At 38.6% G+C, this 22,964-nt stretch overlaps 3 protein-coding genes across 3 annotated transcripts; all 3 read left to right on the top strand.

Moving 5' to 3' along the window:
• The first annotated feature begins 1,294 nt into the window (after positions 1 to 1,294).
• LOC127506909 (histone H4) lies at positions 1,295 to 1,762 on the top strand. Its single transcript, XM_051883753.1, has one exon. The coding sequence runs from the start codon at positions 1,355 to 1,357 to the stop codon at positions 1,664 to 1,666; it is 312 nt and encodes a 103-aa protein (XP_051739713.1). The 5' UTR covers positions 1,295 to 1,354; the 3' UTR covers positions 1,667 to 1,762.
• A 107-nt stretch (positions 1,763 to 1,869) lies between these two features.
• On the top strand, positions 1,870 to 3,574 carry LOC127506891 (histone H2B-like). The gene has a single exon (XM_051883733.1). It carries the CDS (start codon positions 2,498 to 2,500, stop codon positions 2,870 to 2,872), a length of 375 nt encoding a protein of 124 aa, XP_051739693.1. The 5' UTR covers positions 1,870 to 2,497; the 3' UTR covers positions 2,873 to 3,574.
• A 1,413-nt stretch (positions 3,575 to 4,987) lies between these two features.
• On the top strand, positions 4,988 to 10,019 carry LOC127506784 (uncharacterized). Its single transcript, XM_051883616.1, has one exon. The coding sequence runs from the start codon at positions 5,302 to 5,304 to the stop codon at positions 6,166 to 6,168; it is 867 nt and encodes a 288-aa protein (XP_051739576.1). The 5' UTR covers positions 4,988 to 5,301; the 3' UTR covers positions 6,169 to 10,019.
• Positions 10,020 to 22,964: the final 12,945 nt, after the last annotated feature.

Here is a 22,964-nt window from a genome sequence, read left to right on the forward strand (position 1 = left end):
GCTTTATGCAACATGTGTGTAAAATGGCCATAAACATGTTTTCCCATTATGTACAATGTATATACACTGTGTATGTAATTTGAATATTAATGTGTTTTTGGGGCAATATGTAATGAAATAAGAATTGTAATAACGAGTAATAATTGGCAAGATTTTCATATCTAATATTTCATAGGAATATTGATGTAAATTTGTTTCCCTATTCACTTGTGTCTCCCAAAATGTGTAATAAACTTTTTTTTTTTTTTTTTTTTTAAATATTTGCCCATATAGTTTTTAAGGTATTAGGTTAACTTATTTGGCTTGCTGTCCACTGATGAGGGGCTCGAAGAAGCAGCTTCAACTCGAGCTCTGATATAGTGAATAGATATAAGATATGATTACATATGGCAAGGTACCTGAGATGAAGGTGGAGATGGAGGGATTCTGGAACAGCTCAGACTGAAGAGAGTCAAGCAGCTGCTTATATACTCACTGTTGGAAGTACATCTAATTGGAAGATTAGATGGGCTTGTTTCTCCCTAAATTATGTTTATAAACTTTATATAGTATTGAATGTCTGTATATTCAGCACTTGCATACTGTAACAATACAGTAGGCCAAAAAAAAGCAAAAGTCCAGGTCAAAGAAAACTCTAAATGAAAAGTATGTTACAGTACACTCAAAAAGTGGTGCAACTGCAAAATCTCAATGAGAGATTCATTCTGCCTCAACATCACGTTTTTGTGTCGGGTCCAGGACTTTGTCCACATCACAGGCAATGACGGGTGTGCCGATCCAGCCCTGACAACACTCTCCACACCATCCTCTTCCTCGTCCTTCATCCTCTTTCTCCTCTCCCTCATTGTTTCCGTCAATTGCCCGTATCATCATTCAATACACCTGTGCACTCTGAGCTGCCTTATATTTCCCACAGTTGGTTTGATCACATAATTATAAACAAGTGTGAACAATTTTGAGCCGTTGTTTGTAAACAATGACAACTGTGTTGTAGTTGTTTAATTTTGTCACTTGTGTTCACTGTTTTACAACACAAGTGTATCACAGTGCGATATGCGTTTTAGTGAGTGAGAATGTGTTTAGAATTTTGCAAAAAAGAGTGCATAAGATTTGCAAACAGTGTCTAACTGCCTATATATATACTGCCTATATTTATACAGTTTTTAACCAGTGACCTTGTACCCAGATGGTTGACACTTTTTATCTTCAAACAGTCTGCCAAAAAAGGGGAGGGGCGTGTTGCGCCTTGTGACGCGGCGTTGGTTTCTCTCAGGTCCTGTAAGCAATTGTAAAAGGCTTCCTAGAAACGCTCATCATCCATTCTTTATCATAGTTTTATAGAGTTGTGTTAAACATGTCTGGAAGAGGCAAAGGCGGTAAAGGACTCGGAAAAGGAGGCGCCAAGCGTCATCGTAAAGTTTTGCGCGATAACATCCAAGGAATCACCAAACCCGCCATCCGTCGTCTCGCTCGCCGTGGCGGTGTCAAGCGCATCTCCGGTCTGATCTACGAGGAGACCCGCGGAGTGTTGAAGGTGTTTCTGGAAAACGTTATCCGCGATGCCGTCACCTACACCGAGCACGCCAAGAGAAAGACCGTGACCGCCATGGATGTTGTGTACGCGCTGAAGCGACAGGGACGCACTCTGTACGGCTTCGGAGGTTAAACGACTGAGATCGGCAAAAACTACAGCAACCCAACGGCTCTTTTAAGAGCCACCCACACTGTTACATAAAGAGTCAAATAAAAATCAATAAAACTCGGTTTTATTGACAAACATCACTAATGAGTTTATAAATGACTTAAAGTACTGTATCGGGACTATTACCTTTTCGTTTCATACTTTTTAATCGACGGATGATACCCAAAATATAAGTAGTTTTTTTTTTTTTTAATGTTTAGCGCTGTAGGAATTTTAAGTAAGGTGTTTTGCAAAATAATAATAATGAAAAATATTGGATCAGAATAGGACCAACGTTAGCAGAACTAAAAATGCAGAAAACATTAACCAAACTGGTATTCGTTTTGCACAAATGGGCTTTTATTTATTATCCCTGCTGCTTAAATTGTTTAGTAGTTTCATGAATCAATGAAGTCCAGATCAAAAACTGCTTTTAAAGAGTATTTGACCTTTAATGGTCTCTTTCCTCTAAAACTCCCTCAATGGGTTTCAAACTTACATGATTGGTTCCCATTGTCTAGAACTGCTTATTTTCTCAAACTAATAATAATAAAAAGAGCCGGAAAGGAAACAAAGGAAACAGTCAGGGTGTAGTTCAAACATTGAGCGGTTGGCGGCGGCGCATGTGATTGGCTCTCATTCCGCTCGTGATGCTTTGAGTTGTCCAATGAAATACAAGTTTATGGGTTTGGCCTATTACAAGAGGCAATCAGATAGTCCTCTATCTGTTTGAAAATTAGCATGGGCTCACTATAAATGCCTTTGTATCGGTTCTGACTTTACATTGCTTTGTGAAGTCTCCGGTAAAGTAGCGTCATGCCTGAACCAGCTAAGTCCGCGCCTAAGAAGGGCTCAAAGAAGGCCGTCACGAAGACTACCGGTAAGGGAGGAAAGAAGCGCAAGAGGTCCAGGAAGGAGAGTTACGCTATCTACGTCTACAAAGTCTTGAAGCAGGTTCATCCTGACACCGGTATTTCTTCCAAAGCGATGGGCATCATGAACTCTTTCGTCAACGACATCTTCGAGCGCATCGCCGGTGAGTCGTCTCGTCTCGCTCACTACAACAAGCGCTCCACCATCACTTCTAGAGAGATCCAGACCGCCGTGCGTCTGCTGCTGCCCGGAGAGCTGGCCAAACACGCCGTGTCCGAGGGCACCAAGGCAGTGACCAAGTACACCAGCTCCAAGTAGAGATCCAACCTAGACTCCCAACAACCCAAAGGCTCTTTTAAGAGCCATCCATTTTCTCGTTAAAGAGCTTGTTTGTAGAATCTGTTGCAAACTAAAAATAAGCATCTAAAGACTGAGTTGGAAATGGGTAGATTTTCTAAACGTCTTTATGACTATTCAATCCGTGTCTCATTCAAAGCTAGTTTTCGTAGTTATCTTTTCTGTTTTGCAAAAATGACGACGTAGTTTAAGAACGCTTTATAGTTTAATTCTTTATTTTTATTTTAACTATTGTAATTGAATGAAGAGAATTTAAGTATAATTAAACTTATTTTCTTGCTATATATTTTGGGGGGGAAAAAAAACACCCAGTTTAAGGGGTTTGGAATGACGTGGAAAGTTGTTCAATGTGCGACAAATTAATTTAAATACACGCATATGAAATCTCGATTTTTAGTCCTCAAATAATAATTTCCAAATTGTGTACTTTTCTGTTAAAGCACTTCAAAATTTGAGCTCATCATGAGAAATCTACATATTAATGGGAATTAAGTTTACTATATATATTTACAAAGCATGTGATATATGGTTTGTTACTGTAGACGGGAGCATTTGAGTCGACTTCTGATTAATTTTAATGTTCTGTGCTAATAAAACATTATTTTAGTGAAATGTACTTGCCAGGAGGGTGTTTTTACAATAAAGTCTGATAATAAATATTTCCATCTTTGGATTTATCATTGTCAGCTTATTATGGACTAAAGCCCTGCAGCTGTCTGAAAATGTTATATATATATATATATTTTTTTAGTATCTTCCAACTGACCTGTCAGATGATGATGACTGAAGGACAATAAGGAGAACTCTGTATATTACACAGCAGTCACAGTATTGGATCAGCTATAATAATTCCAGTGAACACATTTTAATGTAATTTAACAATACTGCTATTAACAGTTGCTCATTGAGTAAAGCATTTCATATGATGCACTGTGCTACTGTCGTCATCCTAACGTCAGGCTCCACTCGTCACCACGACAGTGTCACATAGCCAGACCTTCAGACTGATGGCAGAAGGTCTGGACCAGTGTTGCCAGATTGGAAATGTCCAAGTATCGTACCAGAAGCTCAAAAGTATCGTATTTAGAAGAAAATGATCGTACACAAGTTTTTAGTATAGATAAATAACTAAATTAATAACTGATGATTTTTACAACAGTGAATCAACACTGAACTTACTTAAGCTGGACAATGACACTATTTTAGCTGCTGTACAACCAAAATTATGTTCCCTCTATCTTTGTAAAGCTACTTTGACACAATCTGCATTATAGAAAGCACTATATAAATAAAAGTGACTTGACAAGTCAAACGTACAGAATACAGCTATCTAGACCAATGACTTTTTGGCATGACCTGCAAATTACCACAATAGATAAATAGCTAGGTGTACCTTAGTGAGGAAACAACTGACCTAAAAGCGCTGCGGCAGGAACGTTAACTTGTGCTCATGAGAGAGAGTCATTCTCCACGATGATTGGTCGAGAAGACGTAACATGAGTTGAGATAGAAGACATGCCTGACAACATTCACGTTCTCCTTACAATTATGACGTAGAGGATCCACAGCTAGATCAATGAATATAGACGCCCTTACAACGACCATCATTTGAAGTGTCAAAGTGTCAAAAAATCATTTGAAGTGTCAAATTCTGAAATTATCGTACATTATGGGATTTTTTTCATTATTGATCGTACATCGTACAGAGGTCAAAGTTATTGTACAAATACGATAATTATCGCACATCTGGCAACAATGGGTCTGGACTCTATGCAGCTTTCATTGACCAAGGACCGCCCAAGAGGATGCTTGACTGACATGTAACGAAACCACTCACAGTTTTTGTTTTGTGTCATGTTTAGGGACGTGAAAATGTAAAGTCGATGTTCCTACAATAACAAACCGGCGTGCATCTAATAAATTATTCATTCAAGAATGTTATGCAAGTTTACTGCAACAACGGAGCCGCGAACTTCACATACTTATGAAAATCCAGCGTTTAGTCGATCCCGGTAAGCACTCATTGTTACAGTTGTAAATATGATGGCGTTCTTGAAAAGTAGCAGATAGCTGTCGATTGCTCCTGTCGATTGCTCCTGTCTGCCTCGCTGCTCAGATTGGTTTGCGTCTGTAACTCCGTATAGCTTTGTTTTGAATCTCTTACTTTTATTCATTGTTGCTTATTTTTTTATTACCGTATATGTAATATTGCCTATCACACTAATCTGACGTCGCTAGCTTGTAATATTTGAATCTAAATCGCTGTTACAACGCATTTGCATTTGCAGCGCTAGCTTGTCAACTTGTTAACAGTCGCTCGCGCGCTCCTTTTTCAACGCGTTCTTCAAACAGCTGTGGTAAGTCGGATCAGTCTACAAACACGGTGAGTCATGTCATCCTCTCCCAGCATTGCTACCTGTTCCATTTGCCACATGTTTACCATAGCTCTCTCTGTCAGTGATGAGGGATTTACATGTCATAAATGTAGGGAAATAGTCAGGCTGACAGAGAGAATCTCAGAATTAGAGACACGCATCCAAACTTTAATCGAGGATAGTAAGAATGCAAGGGCTTCAGATACTGTTTTGGATGCGACTAGCTTAGTGAACTCTGTACATTGTTTGGTTCCGGCTGTAGAGCCCGTGCAGCAGGGCACTTGGGTAACGGTGAGGCGGCCTAGCCGCGAAAAACACCACTCTTCCGTTCCAATAAGAACATCAAACAGGTTCTCCCCACTCAGTGATACACCCACTGAGAATCCTGTTGAAAGTGCCCTAGTTATTGGCGATTCTATTACACGGAACGTGAAAATAGAGACACCAGCCACCATAGTCACATGTTTGCCGGGAGCCAGAGCACCTGACATCAAAGCAAATTTAAAAGTGCTGGCTAATGCTAATCGTAAATACTCTAAGATTATTATTCACGTCGGCACTAATGATGTTCGACTTCGCCAGTCGGAGATCACTAAAATTAACATTAAAGAGGTGTGTGAACTCGCAAGTACAATGTCAGGAGAAGTAATTTGCTCTGGCCCCCTTCCTGTTCGTCGGAGTGATGAGATAGTTAGCAGATTATCATCACTCAATGGCTGGCTGTCTAAGTGGTGTCCGCAAAATAATATAGGTTTCATAGATAATTGGAAAAGTTTTTGGGGCAGACCTGACCTGTTAAAAAGAGATGGTATTCATCCCTCCCGGGATGGTGCTGCTCTTCTCTCTAGTAATATGGCACATAGTCTTAGAACTGAAACATGACAAACTGGGGCCCAGGTCAGAAAGCAGCAGACAAACTGGCTAAACCGACCGTCTGCTAGCTGCCTCACGTTACAGAAGTCAGAAAATTCAGATAACTCTCAACACATAGAAACTCTTACACCTAGATATTTTCAAATAGAGACTGTGTCTGTACCCCGAATTAGTAAAAACAAAAAACTTCCAAACCCATTTAATGGTAAAAATTTAATTGATGTTCAACAAATAAAAAATAGAGATAATAATGCTAAACAAATGATAAAACTCGGGTTGTTAAATATTAGATCCCTTTCTTCAAAATCACTTATTGTTAATGATATTATCAAAGATAATAATCTAGATGTGCTGTGTTTGACAGAAACTTGGCTAAAACCGGACGATTACATTACTTTAAATGAGTCTAGTCCTCAAGGTTATGATTATCGACACAATGCCCGTCAGAAAGGCAAAGGGGGAGGTGTTGCTGTAATCTATAGTAATATTTACAGTATTAGTCAGAAGTCTTTCAAATATAATTCCTTCGAAACTATGGTACTTTACGTAACATTATGTAAGTTGACATTTGTGCTGGCTACTGTATACAGGCCACCAGGACACAATACAGACTTTATCAAAGAATTTGCTGACTTTCTATCAGAGTTAGTACTAGCTGCAGGTAAAGTCCTTGTTGTTGGTGATTTTAATATTCATGTAGATAATAAAAAAGACGCATTAGGATTGGCATTTGCAGATATTCTAAACTCTATTGGTGTTAGACAACATGTGTCAGGACCCACTCATTGTCATAATCATACTTTAGATCTAATATTGTCACATGGAATCGATATTGATGCTGTTGAAATTCTGCAGCAGAGTGACGACATCTCAGATCATTATCTAGTCTCGTGTATACTACATTTAGTCAAGGCGGCTAAACTGCCTCCATGCCATAAATATGGTAGAACCATCACTTCTACCACTAAAGATTGCTTTATAAATAATCTTCCTGATCATTTTCATCGCCTTAGCATACCAGACAGCTTAGAAGACCTCGATGTTGCAACAGAAACTATTGCCTCTGTCTTTTCCAGCACATTAGACTCAGTTGCTCCTTTGCGTTTAAAAAAGATTAAGGAAATTAATCCAATGCCATGGTACAATGACCACACTCGGGCCCTAAAGTTAGCAGCCAGAAAAATGGAGCGCAGCTGGAAGAAATCAAAACTAGAAGTATTTCGTATTTCGTGGAGAGAGAGAATGATTGAGTACAGAAAGGCCTTAAAATCTGCTAGATCTGCCTATTTTTCAAAACTCTTAGAAGAAAATAAACACAACCCTAGGTATTTATTTGATACAGTGGCTAAATTAACAAGAAATAAAGCTTCAACTTCTGATGTTTCCAAAGAGCACAGCAGTAATGACTTTATGAACTTCTTTACTTGCAAGATTGATAATATTAGAGAAAAAATAATAACCATGCAACCGTCTACTACAGTATCGTGTCAGATAGTGCATTGTAGTGTCCCTGAGGAAAAATTCAATTCATTTACTGCTTTAGGAGAGGAAGAATTGTCTAAACTTGTTAAATCATCAAAATCAACAACATGTATGTTAGACCCTATACCGACTAAGCTATTGAAAGAAATGCTTCCAGAGGTCATAGACCCTCTTCTCAATATCGTCAATTCATCTTTATCATTAGGATACGTACCAAAAACTTTTAAGCTGGCTATTATTAAACCTCTTATTAAAAAACCACAACTTGATCCTAGAGAATTAGTCAATTACAGGCCGATCTCAAATCTCACTTTTCTGTCAAAAATACTAGAAAAGGCAGTATCATCACAGCTATGTTCCTTTTTAGAAAGAAATGGTATCTGTGAGGATTTCCAGTCAGGATTTAGACCGTACCATAGTACTGAGACTGCTCTCATTAGAGTTACTAATGATTTGCTCTTATCATCAGATCGTGGTTGTATCTCTCTATTAGTGTTACTGGATCTTAGTGCAGCATTTGACACTATTGATCACAATATTCTTTTAAATAGACCAATTATGTTGGCATTAGTGGAATTGCATTGTCATGGTTCAAATCATACTCATCTGACCGTTATCAGTTTGTAGTAGTAAACGAAGACATGTCATATCGATCACAAGTTCAATATGGAGTACCACAAGGCTCAGTACTAGGACCGTTACTGTTCACTCTGTACATGCTACCCTTGGGAGATATCATTAGGAAGCATGGCGTTAGTTTTCACTGTTACGCTGATGATACTCAGCTCTATATTTCTTCGCGCCCTGACGAAACTTACCAATTCACAAAATTAACGGAGTGCATAGCTGATATAAAAAATTGGATGACCAGTAATTTCCTACTACTAAATTCAGAAAAAACAGAGATTCTAATTTTGGGACCAAAAACTTCTTCACGTAATAACCTAGAATATTGTCTAACACTTGATGGCTGCTCTGTTAAGTCTTCGTCGTCAGTTAGGAACCTAGGTGTGCTCTTTGATACCAATCTTTCATTTGAAGGCCATGTTACTAGCATCTGTAAAACCGCATTCTTCCATCTTAAAAATATATCTAAACTACGACATATGCTCTCAATGAAAAATGCAGAACAGTTAGTTCATGCGTTCATGACCTCAAGGCTAGATTACTGTAACGCTCTACTGGGTGGTTGTTCTGCTCGCCTGATAAATAAACTACAGCTCGTACAAAATGCAGCAGCTAGAGTTCTTACTAGAACCAGGAAGTATGACCATATTAGCCCAGTTCTGTCAACACTGCATTGGCTTCCTGTTAAACATCGTATAGATTTTAAAATCTTGCTAATTACTTACAAAGCACTAAATGGTTTAGCTCCCCAGTACCTGAGCGAGCTCCTAATTCATTATAGTCCTTCACGTCTATTGCGATCTCAGAATTCAGGCCAGCTGATAATACCTAGAATATCAAAATCAACTGCAGGTGGTAGATCCTTCTCCTATTTGGCACCTAAACTCTGGAACAATCTTCCTAGCATTGTTCGGGAAGCAGACACACTCTGTCAGTTTAAATCTAGACTAAAAACGCATCTCTTTAACCTGGCATACACATAACACATTACCAATTTATATTTCCAAATCCGTTAAAGGATTATTAGGCTGCATAAATTAGGTCAGCCGGAACCGGGAACACTTCCTATAACACCTGATGTACTCGTTACATCAGAAGAAGAATGGCATCTACGCTAATATTAGTCTTTCTGTTTATCCCGAGGTTCACCGTAGACAACCGGATCCGGGCCGTATCCAGGTGAGACCAAGGACCTGCACCTTGACACGACCACAACGCAGCCCTGAAGTATCAGCAGAGATTGAGTCAACTAGATCATCCCCTGTGAAGGCCTCATCGACACGACAGCCACGACACAGTTCCTCAACAACCGTCCATACCGGCGTGATGAATACGATCCTCAATTGGATGGAACTGAAATAAATACTTTTAATGTTGCGATCCTATTGGACTTATGATAGCAACCTGAATTGTAACAAAGCACTGTTGGCCAGAGGAGAACTGGCACCCCGACTAAGCCTGGTTTCTCCCAAGGTTTTTTTCTCCATTTTAACACCAATTTGCCACTTGTCTGCCACCTGATGTCACCTGATGGAGTTTGGGTTCCTTGCCGCTGTCGCCTCTGGCTTGCTTAGTTGGGGACACTTGACTTGACATTTTGATATTCAACAGTGCTTTTGATCTGCCTGCATTGACACTATTCTTTAAGAGCTGCTGTGCAGTCAAACAATGTACCAGTTATCAATGTAAAGCTGCTTTGACACAATCTACATTGTAAAAAGCGCTATATAAATAAAGGTGACTTGACTTGACTTCTTCTTCCACAAGGGTGTTTGGTGTCACTGCATTTGTTTCCAGGCAGACCATTAAAGAACGCGACACACATGTCTCCCAGACATCCTGTAGAATTCAACCAACCAGATGACGACTTAAGTGTGTCCTTAATCCTTAATCCTTAAGTGTGCATCAGACATTCAGCCAATGGTCCGTGGGCGACTACCACAATGGTAACTCCCAAAACTCCCAACATGAAAAAAAAAAAAAAAAAAAAAAAAAAAAAAAAATAAAATTTCCACCTTAATAGAACATTAAACAATAATTGCAAGCTTTTTACATACTTATCTCGCTTAAAAACACATAAAGGTAAACAAATTCAATATTTTCTCTTCCAATTAAATCCCATGCAAAGAATTCTGGGAATTAGAAATCTCCTTACTCCCAGTAAGTAGATTATACACAATAAAATTAAGTTAATGTTAATTTAAATATAATATTGAACATCCTTGTTTTGAGTGCTTCCATTTCAGCAGCAAAAAAAAAAAAAAAAAAAAAAAAAATCTAGGACTTTCCAGACAAGGAAATAAATAAAGACAAGATTACAGCAAGATGTGAGCAGCACGTCACCATACGTCAAAAGCAAGAAACCGTTACAATCAGTGAGCTATACTGGATGCGGTGCAGCGCGATGAGACCGTAAACAGTTAACCTGTATACCTGAGGTAATCCACACGGTTGCAGAATGAATAGATTTGTAATGTTCGCTTTGATGCGTCCAGTGTAGACCGCTTCAAGCTGTTGAAGTGCGGCGTGAAACAACGGTCATGTCTGTTGTAGACAACGTTGTTATAAAATATATAAAATATATAGATTTATACCATGGTCTGTTTAAATATTCGATTCTGATTGGCTGGAAGGTGTGCAGTAAAACCGTTTAATGCACAGTTCCAGTCAGTTTGATTACAGATCGAAATTAATCCGCCACTATAAACATTGGTAACCATAGTAACACAGTTACACTTGCAAACAGAGTGAGAGACATATATGAAAACGTTTATTTAGGTAGGCTAAATGGATGATTTTTGCATATTGTTTCATTTGTACGGTGAATATGGCAATTTTGAGAAATGGGCCCAGGCACAAGACGAAATAGAAGACTTGGAGAAGACGTTGAATGACAAAAGGCGGCACAAAGAATTAACACCGGCAGAGCTAGATAAGATAGAAGACGACCAAGATGAGGTCAATACGAAAAAGATAACTAAATTGGCAGTTAACACTTTCAGTGACTTTTTGCGCCAAAGACAGAACAATTGTGATGTCGAGACCTACTCTGCTTCTTTTTTAAATGAGACATTGCGGGAGTTTTATGCCTCTCTTCAGTCTACTGCTGGACGCAAATACAGTGTTGCAAGTTTGATGTGTCTCAGAACAGGTATTAACCGTCACATTACAAAATACAACATCATAAGTGATAAAGACTTCAAGTCAAGCAATGCCGTCCACAGGAAAAATGGAAAAGACGCCAGCGTTCATCATCCACATATTACTGAGTCTGACTTGGAGAAAATTAGAAATGCACCTGCACTCTCCCCTTTCACACCCATCAAAAGAGTCTTTCGTTCTCCAGCAAGACGAGAATGGGAAAGAGTACCTGACCCTGGTGCATAACCCAGAGACAAAAAACCACAAGGATCCCACTGCATCGGATAGAGAAAATTTACAAGGATTTATGTTTGCGAGCCCCGGCGACCCACTTTGTCCCGTGGACAGCTTTAAAAAATATCTGTCAAAGTGTCCAGAAAATGCCGGAGCATTCTATTTGCATCCGAGTCGCCTCTGTGCAAACTTGAGAGCAGAGAAGTGTGGTTCACCAGGGAGCCGATGGGGCTCAACTATCTTGGCAATATGCTAAAAAATATTCGTGAAGATGTTTATAATAGATATTTTGTTTTTGCCCATGAATTTAAACTGTGTTTATATTATTTTCCAAATCTAAATTGTATACTTTAAATTCTTGTTGTTCAGGTGGAAGGTATCTCACAAATGTACACAAACCATAGTTTGCGGAGCACTGCCGTTGGACGACTCTCTGATGCAGGACTAGAAAGTCGCCAGATCATGTCAGTGACAGGCCACCGATGCGAGGCGAGTTTGCGGTCATATTGGGCCCCATCTTTGTCAGAGAGGAGGGCATGGAGTGCTATATACTGACATCTAGAACCTCAACAAGCAAAGCGAAACATAATTTCACCTCCAAGCCTAAACCTGAAATAACCCTACCCTTTTCCATGTCTAATTTCACGATAAATGGAAATGTTGAGTTTAACATCAATTAGTAGGCTATAATGATGAGTAAAACAATCCCCAAACGAAATTTCCAACTGTTTAATTTTGTTTTCATTTAATTTAATGCATTTCAATAAATGTAATGTGTCTTTATATTTATAGTAAACTGTGGTTAGAGACACCGGTTTTATTTCACACTCTACATAATTCATTTAAATAAATATGATTAGTTCAAATAAAGATTGCCTTGTCACTGTCAGTGTTGCCTGTCATTCGTAAATAATTTTAATAAATCCATTAAAGAATCATTAAGTTAGCCTATGTTAGCTATATGCTTAAGCAACGAGGGGACTTCAGACTGTAGACTTTAAAGAAGAGACGCACACAGTGCAGGTAACTCGCGCACGCATCTCTCTCTCTCTCTCTCTCTCTCTCTCTGATCTTTCTCTTTCAGTTCTCTGTCTCTCTCTTTTAATAATGAATTTAAATAAATGTGATAATTCATTAAAATAAAAGCAATCCGATGGCTCTACTTTATTTAAAGCGGACGGAGTGCTAGAACTAACGAGACGTAACTACAGTGTAAAAAATTACACTGTAAACATCAGTTACAGCTTTAACTTGTTTTTAACTTGCCAAATAACCAAGGTATAAGCGGGATAATCCACGGCTAGCCATGCATTAAAGGATTTTAATGCACGAAGTAGAGGCGTTCTTCTCCTCTACGTCATGCATTAAAATCCTTTAATGCATGGCTAGCCGTGGCTTATCCCTTACATATAAAATTACCCTAAAACATGAAATTTGAGAAAAAATGCTAGATTTATGTTGCAGTATAAAGAAATAACATGTGAAAAGGGTTCATTGCATCAGCCAGATCCAGCAGTAAATATTTTAAGTAAATGTTACTTAAATAGTATGTTGAAAATGCACGTTTACAAAGCCTTGTCTAGATTAATCAGGATAAGATGTGCGATATACACTGCTCAAAAATATTAAAGGAATACTTTTCAATCAGAGAACAGCATCAAGTCAGTTAAACTCCTAGGATATTGATCTGGTCAGTTAAGCAGCAGAGGGGGTTGTTAATCAGTTTCAGCTGCTTTGGTGTTAATGAAATTAACAACAGATGCAATAGATGGGCAACAATGAGACGACCCCCAAAAAACAGAAATGGTTTTACAGGTGGAGGCCACTGACATTGTTTTCCCTACTCATCTTTTCTGACTGTTTTCACTAGTTTTGCATTTGGCTAGGGTCAGTGTCACTACTGGTAGCATGAGGCGATACCTGGACCCTACAGAGGTTGCACAGGCAGTCCAACTCCTCCAGGATGGCACATCAATACGTGCCATTGGCAGAAGGTTTGCTGTGTCTCCCAGCACAGTCTCAAGAGTATGGAGGAGATTCCAGGAGACAGGCAGTTACTCTAGGAGAGCTGGACAGGGCCATAGAAGGTCCTTAACCCATCAGCAGGACCGGTATCTGCTCCTTTGTGCAAGAAGGAACAGGATGAGCACTGCCAGAGCCCTACAAAATGACCTTCAGCAGGCCACTGGTGTGAAAGTCTCTGACCAAACAATCAGAAAAAGACTTCATGAGGGTGGCCTGAGTGCCCGAGGTCCTCTAGTGGGCCCTGTGGTCACTGCCTGGCACCATGGAGCTCGATTGGCATTTGCCATTGAACACCAGAATTTGCAGGTCCGCCACTGGCGCCCTGTGTTTTTCACGGAGCAGGTTCAGCCTGAGCACATGTGACAGACGTGAAAGGGTCTGGAGAAGCCGTGGAGAACGTTATGCTGCCTGTAACATCGTTCAGCATGACCAGTTTGGTGGTGGGTCAGTGATGGTCTGGGGAGGCATATCCATGGAGAGATGCACAGACCTCTACAGGCTAGACAATGGCACCCTGACTGCCATTAGGTATTGGGATGAAATCTTTGGACCCATTGTCAGACCCTACGCTGGTGCAGTGGGTCCTGGGTTCCTCCTGGTGCACAACAATGTCCGGCCTTATGTGGCGAGAGTATGCAGGCAGTTCCTGGAGGATGAAGGAATTGATACCATTGAATGGCCCCCACGCTTGTCTGACCTAAATCCAGTAGAACACCTCTGGGACATTATGTTTCGGTCCATCCGACGCCGCCAGGTTGCACCTCAGACTGTCCAGGAGCTCAGTGATGCCCTGGTCCAGATCTGGGAGGAAAAGGACACCATCTGTCGTCTCATTAGTCTCATTGTCAGGCATGCATACGAGCACGTGGGGGCCATACAAACTACTGAGTACCATTGTGAGTTGCTGCAATGAAATTTCAGCAAAATGGACTAGCTTGCTGCATCATGTTTTCACTTTGATTTTCGGGGTGTCTTTGAATTCAGTCCTCTGTAGGTTGATAATTTTCAACCAGTTCCAGTCCATATCAGTATAGATCTCCAGCATGATATTTTAACCCATTGAGATCTGATGTGTTTTCAAAGTGTTTCTTTTAATTTTTTTTAGCAGTGTATAATTATACAAAGTATGTTTTTGTTACAAATCCAAATTAAGTGAGCTACTCAAGTTATCAAAGTAAATTAACAAAGATTTATTTGTAAAAAAAAATAATGATTTTTATTTTTATTTCTTTTATGTTACACTTTCAGCCTTAATGATTAATTTTTAGCAATGTAAATGTTAGGGTTTGTGATGTCACTAACCCGGGAAGAAGCTCGTTTTTTGTAGTCCTTAAACAGAGAATTGTGCAAAAGAAAATATCTCCCTTTGCATTGAAGTTTGAGCGTCATTGTCACAGACACTGTCCGTCTCACCTTCCCCGGACTCCACTTCCCAGCATCCCTCTGGTTCCTCACCTGCACTCCATTTCCAATCACTGATCACCACCAGCTGCCAGTCATCTTCTGCACCACTCTTAAGGTCCTCACACACTCCATTCACGGTTGGGTTTCGTCTATGGATATGCACAACTTTAGACTCAGTTGCTCCTTTGCGCTTAAAAAAGATTAAGGAAATTAATCCAATGCCATGGTACAATGAGCACACTCGGGCCCTAAAGTTGGCAGCCAGAAAAATGGAGCGCAGCTGGAAGAAAACAAAACTAGAAGTATTTCGCCTTTCGTGGAGAGAGAGAATGATTGAGTACAGAAAGGCCTTAAAATCTGCTAGATCTGCTTATTTTTCAAAACTTTTAGAAGAAAATAAACACAACCCTAGGTATTTATTTGATACAGTGGCTAAATTAACAAGAAATAAAGCTTCAACTTCTGATGTTTCCAAAGAGCACAGCAGTAATGACTTTATGAACTTCTTTACTTGCAAGATTGATAATATTAGAGAAAAAATTATAACCATGCAACCGTCTATTACAGTATTGCGTCAGATAGTGCATTGTAGTGTCCCTGAGGAAAAATTAAATTCATTTACTGCTTTAGGAGAGGAAGAATTGTCTAAACTTGTTAAATCATCAAAATCAACAACATGTATGTTAGAACCTATACCGACTAAGCTATTGAAAGAAATGCTTCCAGAGGTTATAGATCCTCTTCTTAATATCGTCAATTCATCTTTATCACTAGGACACGTACCAAAAACTTTTAAGCTGGCTATTATTAAACCTCTTATTAAAAAACCACAACTTGATCCTAGAGAATTAGTCAATTACAGGCCGATCTCAAATCTCACTTTTCTGTCAAAAATACTAGAAAAGGTAGTATCATCACAACTATGTTCCTTTTTAGAAAGAAATAGTATCTGTGAGGATTTCCAGTCAGGATTTAGACCGTACCATAGTACTGAGACTGCTCTCATTAGAGTCACTAATGATTTGCTCTTATCATCAGATCATGGTTGTATCTCTCTATTAGTGTTACTGGATCTTAGTGTTGCATTTGACACTATTGATCACAATATTCTTTTAAATAGACTCGAAAATTATGTTGGCATTAGTGGAATTGCATTGTCATGGTTCAAATCATACTTATCTGACCGTTATCAGTTTGTAGTAGTAAACGAAGAGATGTCATATCGATCACAAGTTCAATATGGAGTACCGCAAGGCTCAGTACTAGGACCGTTGCTGTTCACTCTGTACATGCTACCCTTGGGAGATATCATTAGGAAGCATAGTGTTAGTTTTCACTGTTACGCTGATGATACTCAGCTCTATATTTCTTCGCGCCCCGACGAAACCTACCAATTCACAAAATTAACAGAATGCATAGCTGATATAAAAAATTGGATGACCAGTAATTTCCTACTACTAAATTCAGAAAAAACAGAGATTCTAATTTTTGGACCAAAAACTTCTTCACGTAATAACCTAGAATACTGTCTAACACTTGATGGCTGCTCTGTTAAGTCTTCGTCGTCACTTAGGAACCTGGGTGTGCTCTTTGATACCAATCTTTCATTTGAAGGCCATGTTACTAGCATCTGTAAAACCGCATTCTTCCATCTTAAAAATATATCTAAACTACGACATATGCTCTCAATAAAAAATGCAGAACAGTTAGTTCATGCGTTCATGACCTCAAGGCTAGATTACTGTAACGCTCTACTGGGTGGTTGTTCTGCTCGCCTGATAAATAAACTACAGCTCGTACAAAATGCAGCAGCTAGAGTTCTTACTAGAACTAGGAAGTATGACCATATTAGCCCAGTTCTGTCAACACTGCATTGGCTTCCTGTTAAACATCGTATAGATTTTAAAATCTTGCTAATTACTTACAAAGCACTAAATGGTTTAGCCCCCCAGTACCTGAGCGAGCTCCTAATTCATTATAGTCCTTCACGTCTATTGCGATCTCAGAATTCAGGCCAGCTGATAATACCTAGAATATCAAAATCAACCGCAGGCGGTAGATCCTTCTCCTATTTGGCACCTAAACTCTGGAACAATCTTCCTAGCATTGTTCGGGAAGCAGACACACTCTGTCAGTTTAAATCTAGACTAAAAACGCATTTCTTTAACCTGGCATACACATAACACATTACCAATTTATATTTTCAAATCTGTTAAAGGATTATTAGGCTGCATAAATTAGGTCAGCTGGAACCGGGAACACTTCCTATTATGCCTGATGTACTCTTTACATCAGAAGAAGAATGGCATCTACGCTAATATTAGTCTTTCTGGTTATCCCGAGGTTCACCGTAGTCAACCGGATCCGGGCCGTATCCAGATGAGACCAAGGACCTGCACCTTGACACGACCACAACGCAGCCCTGAAGTATCAGCAGAGATTGAGTCAACTAGATCATCCACTGTGAGGGCCTCATCGACACAACAGCCACGACACAGTTCCTCAACAACCGTCCATACCGCCATGATGAATACGATCCTCAATTGGATGGAACTGGAATAAATACTTTAAATGTTGCGATCCTGTCGGACTTATGATAGCTACCTGAATCGTAACAAAGCACTGTTGGCCAGAGGAGAACTGGCCCCCCGACTAAGCCTGGTTTCTCCCAAGGCTTTTTTCTCCATTTAAACACCTATTTGCCACTTGTCTGCCACCTGATGTCACCTGATGGAGTTTGGGTTCCTTGCCGCTGTCGCCTTTGGCTTGCTTAGTTGGGGACACTTGACATTTGACTTGACATTTGATATTCAACAGTGCTTTGATCTGCCTGCATTGACACTATTCTTTTAAGAGCTGCTGTGCAGCCAAATAATGTACCAGTTATCAATGTAAAGCTGCTTTGACACAATCTACATTGTAAAAAGCGCTATATAAATAAAGGTGACTTGACTTGACTTGACAACGTCATTGTCTACTACTATGTCAAGCGCCACGACCCTCTTACCTGTGATCATTACTTTACCTTGTGTTTCTGGATCATCTTACCTGTGCTCTACTCACCTGTTGTTCCCACCAGCAGTCCTGGTTCTCCTCATCCCCTGCTCTCTGTTGTCTCCATGCTCGTTAGTCACTGGATCTCCTGGAAAAGGAACAAAGACTGCATCACTTACAGATAAGCTGAACCAAGACATTCCATATCCCACCTACTTACCTGGACTGCTTTCTCTGCTGTGTTGTTGTTTCATCTCCATTCAATAAACCTGCTGTTGTTTATATCACTTACCTCTGTGTTCCTCGTCTCTTCGCTGACAGTCATAACTTTGCAGATGTTATTTATGCTCAAACAGCAACATTACACACTAAAGTGTTTTTTTTTTTTTTTTTTTTAAAGTGAAATCATAATCAACCACCCCTTTAAATAATGTTCTTAGTCTTTCCTATGACTGGCGGCCCAGAGAGAAGTTGCACATTTACACTGAGTGACATGCCAGTTACAGTTTGTGTAAATATACAGAAATATAGTAATATCCAGAAAAGGTTTAGTTCTTTTAATTTTAATTATAAACAAGCCTGAAATTCACTGGGACTCTTCTCTACTTCTAGCTGCTCTTTCAAGATTAGGGAGACAAAATATGCACATTTACAACCATCTAAACCATATAACAATATTAAAACCGTGAAGGAAACATTGTCATAATTCATCAACAGTATAAGATCATAAGTCTAATAATGACTAAGGACTTATTGAATTTTGCGTTTTGACTTTCAATAATGCTAATGTTTAATAAAAAAAAAAAAAATGGACCGGGTTGTTTTTGCGGCTGACCTTGTTGCATTTGTAGGAGTTTCCCTTTCAGATGCAAAATTTATGGGAGAAGAGTATTTAAATGAATCATGCAAGATGATTTCCTAAGTCTAGTTAATTTACTGGTATTTGCGCCATTATTTTATGCCCAAAACCAGATGCTAATTTGCGCTGCTCTTGGTAGATTGCATTGGTCATTATGGATGATCCGGCTGTGACTGTTCATTCATTTGCTCATCATCAGTTGATCACACGCAAAACTTTTATGGGATTGCGCTCTTACACTAAGTTGTAAATCTGGCCTCAAGGTAGTAGTGGCAACTGTTATCAAAAAGCTAAGGGCGTGTTTACACTTGGCAGGTTTGGTTTGGTCAAAATGAACTCTGGTGTGATTGCTCTGTTAAAGTGATTCATTTCAGTGAGTGTGAATACTGCCATCCAAACCCTGGTGCACACCAAACAAGCGGACCGAGATCGTTGAAAGGACGGGACTCAGTCCACTTCCAAATTACATCTGGTCTATGCTGCATTCAGATTTCAGTAGAACCAAACCAAAGACATCTAAACAAATCAAAAACAGGACATGATGTCACAAGATGTGACCCTAAAATGCAGAATGCTGGTTCTTCTCGTCATAGTTGTGATGTTTATTACAGTTCAGTACAGGCATCAGAAATATTGTGTTCTTGCAGCAGATCTTCGTTTGTGTGTGACGGAGGAATTCCTGATGCTGTTTTGAGAACATTTCAGTTCTCAGCTGGTAAAAATACCATCTTATGTGCGCATTTAGCCCAGAACACAGCATTGTTTTATGTTCAGTAAGTTCCATCGCAAAATATATGTCATAAGAACTGTTTATTTTATTGTTTTATTTTACTGTTTTATTTTTTTGTTTGTTTTTATGTGCACCATTTAAAATGACAGTGTGAACGCTAGTGAAACACTACTAAATGTCAAAATCATTTTATTTTTTGGTCCAGACCAAAAGAAGCAAGCTGTGGTGGGTCAGGATTACTGTAGGGTACATAAAGGTGGCCACACCTCAGTCGACTAAAATGGATTCCACAAATCCTACCTTTATAAGTGACTTCCCTTTACAGGAGGACTTGCAGAATGTACAATGCACTTTTGTCTTTACTTCTTAACTATTTAATCGTGGTAATTTTTTTTTTTTTTTTTTTTTTGGTCATTGTGGATTTTATTACATGTTTGTTGTCATGCCACTTTTAGATGTATTCTGCATTATTTATAATACATTATGAAATGTAAAATTGCAAATATTAGCAAAAGTGTGCATTGTAAGTACTACTTTCAGCATGCTATGCATTATGTCCTATCAAACCTTTATTAAAGCCTTTTTGGGAGAAATGTTGGAGTGTCTTCAGACTGCATTTGCATGTCAATTTGATGAACTGGAATGCTAACGGAAGGCAAGTGTGTATAGCCTGAAATCAGCCCGTTTTCACCTGGTGGAAGGACTCCTGTGAACATTGTGATCAGATTTTGTAAAAATCCTTTTCTTTAAAGGTGCCTTGTACAAGTATAGGGTGGTAATGATACACTCATGTCACGATTTGATCCAATTCAAGATACTGAACCGATACAATACTATTGCAAAACTTTAAGCCATTATGTTATTATTATTATTATTTCTTTTAAGATGAATGGTTAAAAGTTAAATGCACTGTTGATTAAAATGTTAAATTTGGTATTACTTCAGGGGTGAACTTGAATAAGCTTAAGTTGGTCCTGGTCCCCAGTGTACAGGGCAGTAATCAAATCAAATCAAAATGTATTTATAAAGCACCTTAAACACAGAGTGTACCAAAGTGCTGTACAATTTCAAAAGGAATTGAATAAAACACAATAAAATACAATGGGAAAAAAATGATACTATATAAAATACAATAAGATAGGGGGAAAGAGATAATACCATATAAACAAAAGAAAGATGAAAATAATATAAACTTCTAATCCAAACCTAATGGTCCTTACAAAGTAGGCAGCAAAGGCCTCATCAAACAAATGTGTCTTAGGGCGAGTTTTAAACATGTTTACAAAGAGCAGCTGATTTTGGGATCTCAATGATCTCTGTGAGCAACTAAAATTTATAAGCTCAGAAACATATTTTGGTGCCAGTCCATGTAGAGCTTTAAAAGTGTACAAAGTACCTTGTACTTTATTCTAAAATGAACTGGTAGCCAGTGTCAGCAACCTTGCTGCCGCATTTTGACTGACTTACTCCCAGGTACAATGCATTGCAGTAATCATAATGTGAAGAAATAAAAGCATAAATTACTTTCTCCAGATCACTGGAAGATAAGACAGATTTGACTTTAGCGATATTTCACAACTGAAGGCAACTATTATTCAATACTGAATTGATTTGTCTGTCAAAGAAATTGAATTCTGTGTCAAAGATAAAACCCTGATTCTTAAAATATGTATTCAGATTGGATGACAGAGGACCTAGATTTGTTGCTATATTATTTACACAGCTACTTAGGCCAAATATAATAATTTCTGTCTTTAGAATAAATATATTCATGATTTTAAAGCTAAGAAAACAGAATTATGTTAGACACACATGCTTGCATTCTGTCACTTGTAAGGGAATTTTACAGTTAAAAACCCAAAGACCAGATATGATGCATGCAGACCCAGAGTCAGAGTTTAAAAAAATAAACTGAAGAAATTTTACTGAAGAATAGTTTGCAGTTTCATCAGCAGAGTCCACTAAATACGTCATTACTTGAGGTTGAATGATCCTGATTGGAAATAGATAAACTTGTCCACACATGAAAATATGAACAAAAAATGTCCACACATGACTGATAGGCAGAATGTCAGTTGTCCATCAGAACCAAGAAAGGACCGGCACAGAACACTAGCACACACACATACAAAGCATGCGTAGGTTGAAGTTGATTAAACTTCTCCAAAACATACTGTTATGTTGTACTTTTCTCTCAGTGAGAGGTACAGACAAGAGTCATCATTAGTGTTTGAAGATGAAAAGGAAAATAAATGCTTTAACATAAGTTCAAGAAGTCATTCAAATGATTTAATATTTAGAAAGATAAATGTTGGTTAATAACGTGCTTATAAAACACTCAAAAGATATATATTGAAGTGGCAGTGGATTTCAATCCACCCTTCAAACTGACTACATTTAAAATAATATAGGCCCTTTTTACTGGTAAAATCAGATATTTGGCATTACCACGACCCACAAACGTTCCCCCATTGCATTATTTTACACTATATTTAACATTATATAAAGTAGTTTAATGTACTATCACTGAAGCTCTGCAAACTTTTTTCTCACACAGTAAAATGGCTGTTCCCTAAATTTAAAGGGTTAGTTAATCCAAAAATTTAAATTCTGTCTTCATTTAGGCCTACTTACCTCTGTTGTTCTCATATGTCACACATAAATATATATTTGAACTTCCATGTTTATTACAGTATGTGCATTGATCAGTTTATCATATAAAGGTATTGTGTCTCCTCAGAAGACTTGGATTTTGCTGTTTAATTCTCTTTCTACCCTGTCCAGTCCCTGCCTCTGAAAAACACTACCACACCCATATGTCAAAATGAAATTTTTAATGATAATAATAATTGACTGAATTCTTAAACACATACGTAGTATCATTTTAGTCAATATTAAACATGTTTTGTTAATGATGCCTGTAATAATTTCTCAGCAGTAATTTGTGATGCATAGAAAGGCAACAGTAGACCAACTGCATGAGTAACACTATTGTTGATTCAAAAGTTGCTTTAAATTGTATAAAATGTGCAAACAAAACAAAACAAAACAAAAAAAAAACATGCTAGTCAAACTATATTACAATTTAATGTTTTATCAACAAAGTTCGAGAGGAACATGTTTAAATGATCTAACCTATCAGCACAAGAGGAGGCCTATATATCCTTAACCGACTCACCTATGTTCTCCACCACACTCCTCACTCTCGGCTGGTTCCTGTCCCAGCCAGTACTCATGGATTTGGGATAAATTCCAAGCTTGGAGTGTTCCCCTCAGACAACACACCAAATATGTGTACTCTTTTATTAT

This window comes from Ctenopharyngodon idella, chromosome 24, assembly GCF_019924925.1.
Source record: "Ctenopharyngodon idella isolate HZGC_01 chromosome 24, HZGC01, whole genome shotgun sequence".
NCBI lineage: Eukaryota > Metazoa > Chordata > Actinopteri > Cypriniformes > Xenocyprididae > Ctenopharyngodon > Ctenopharyngodon idella.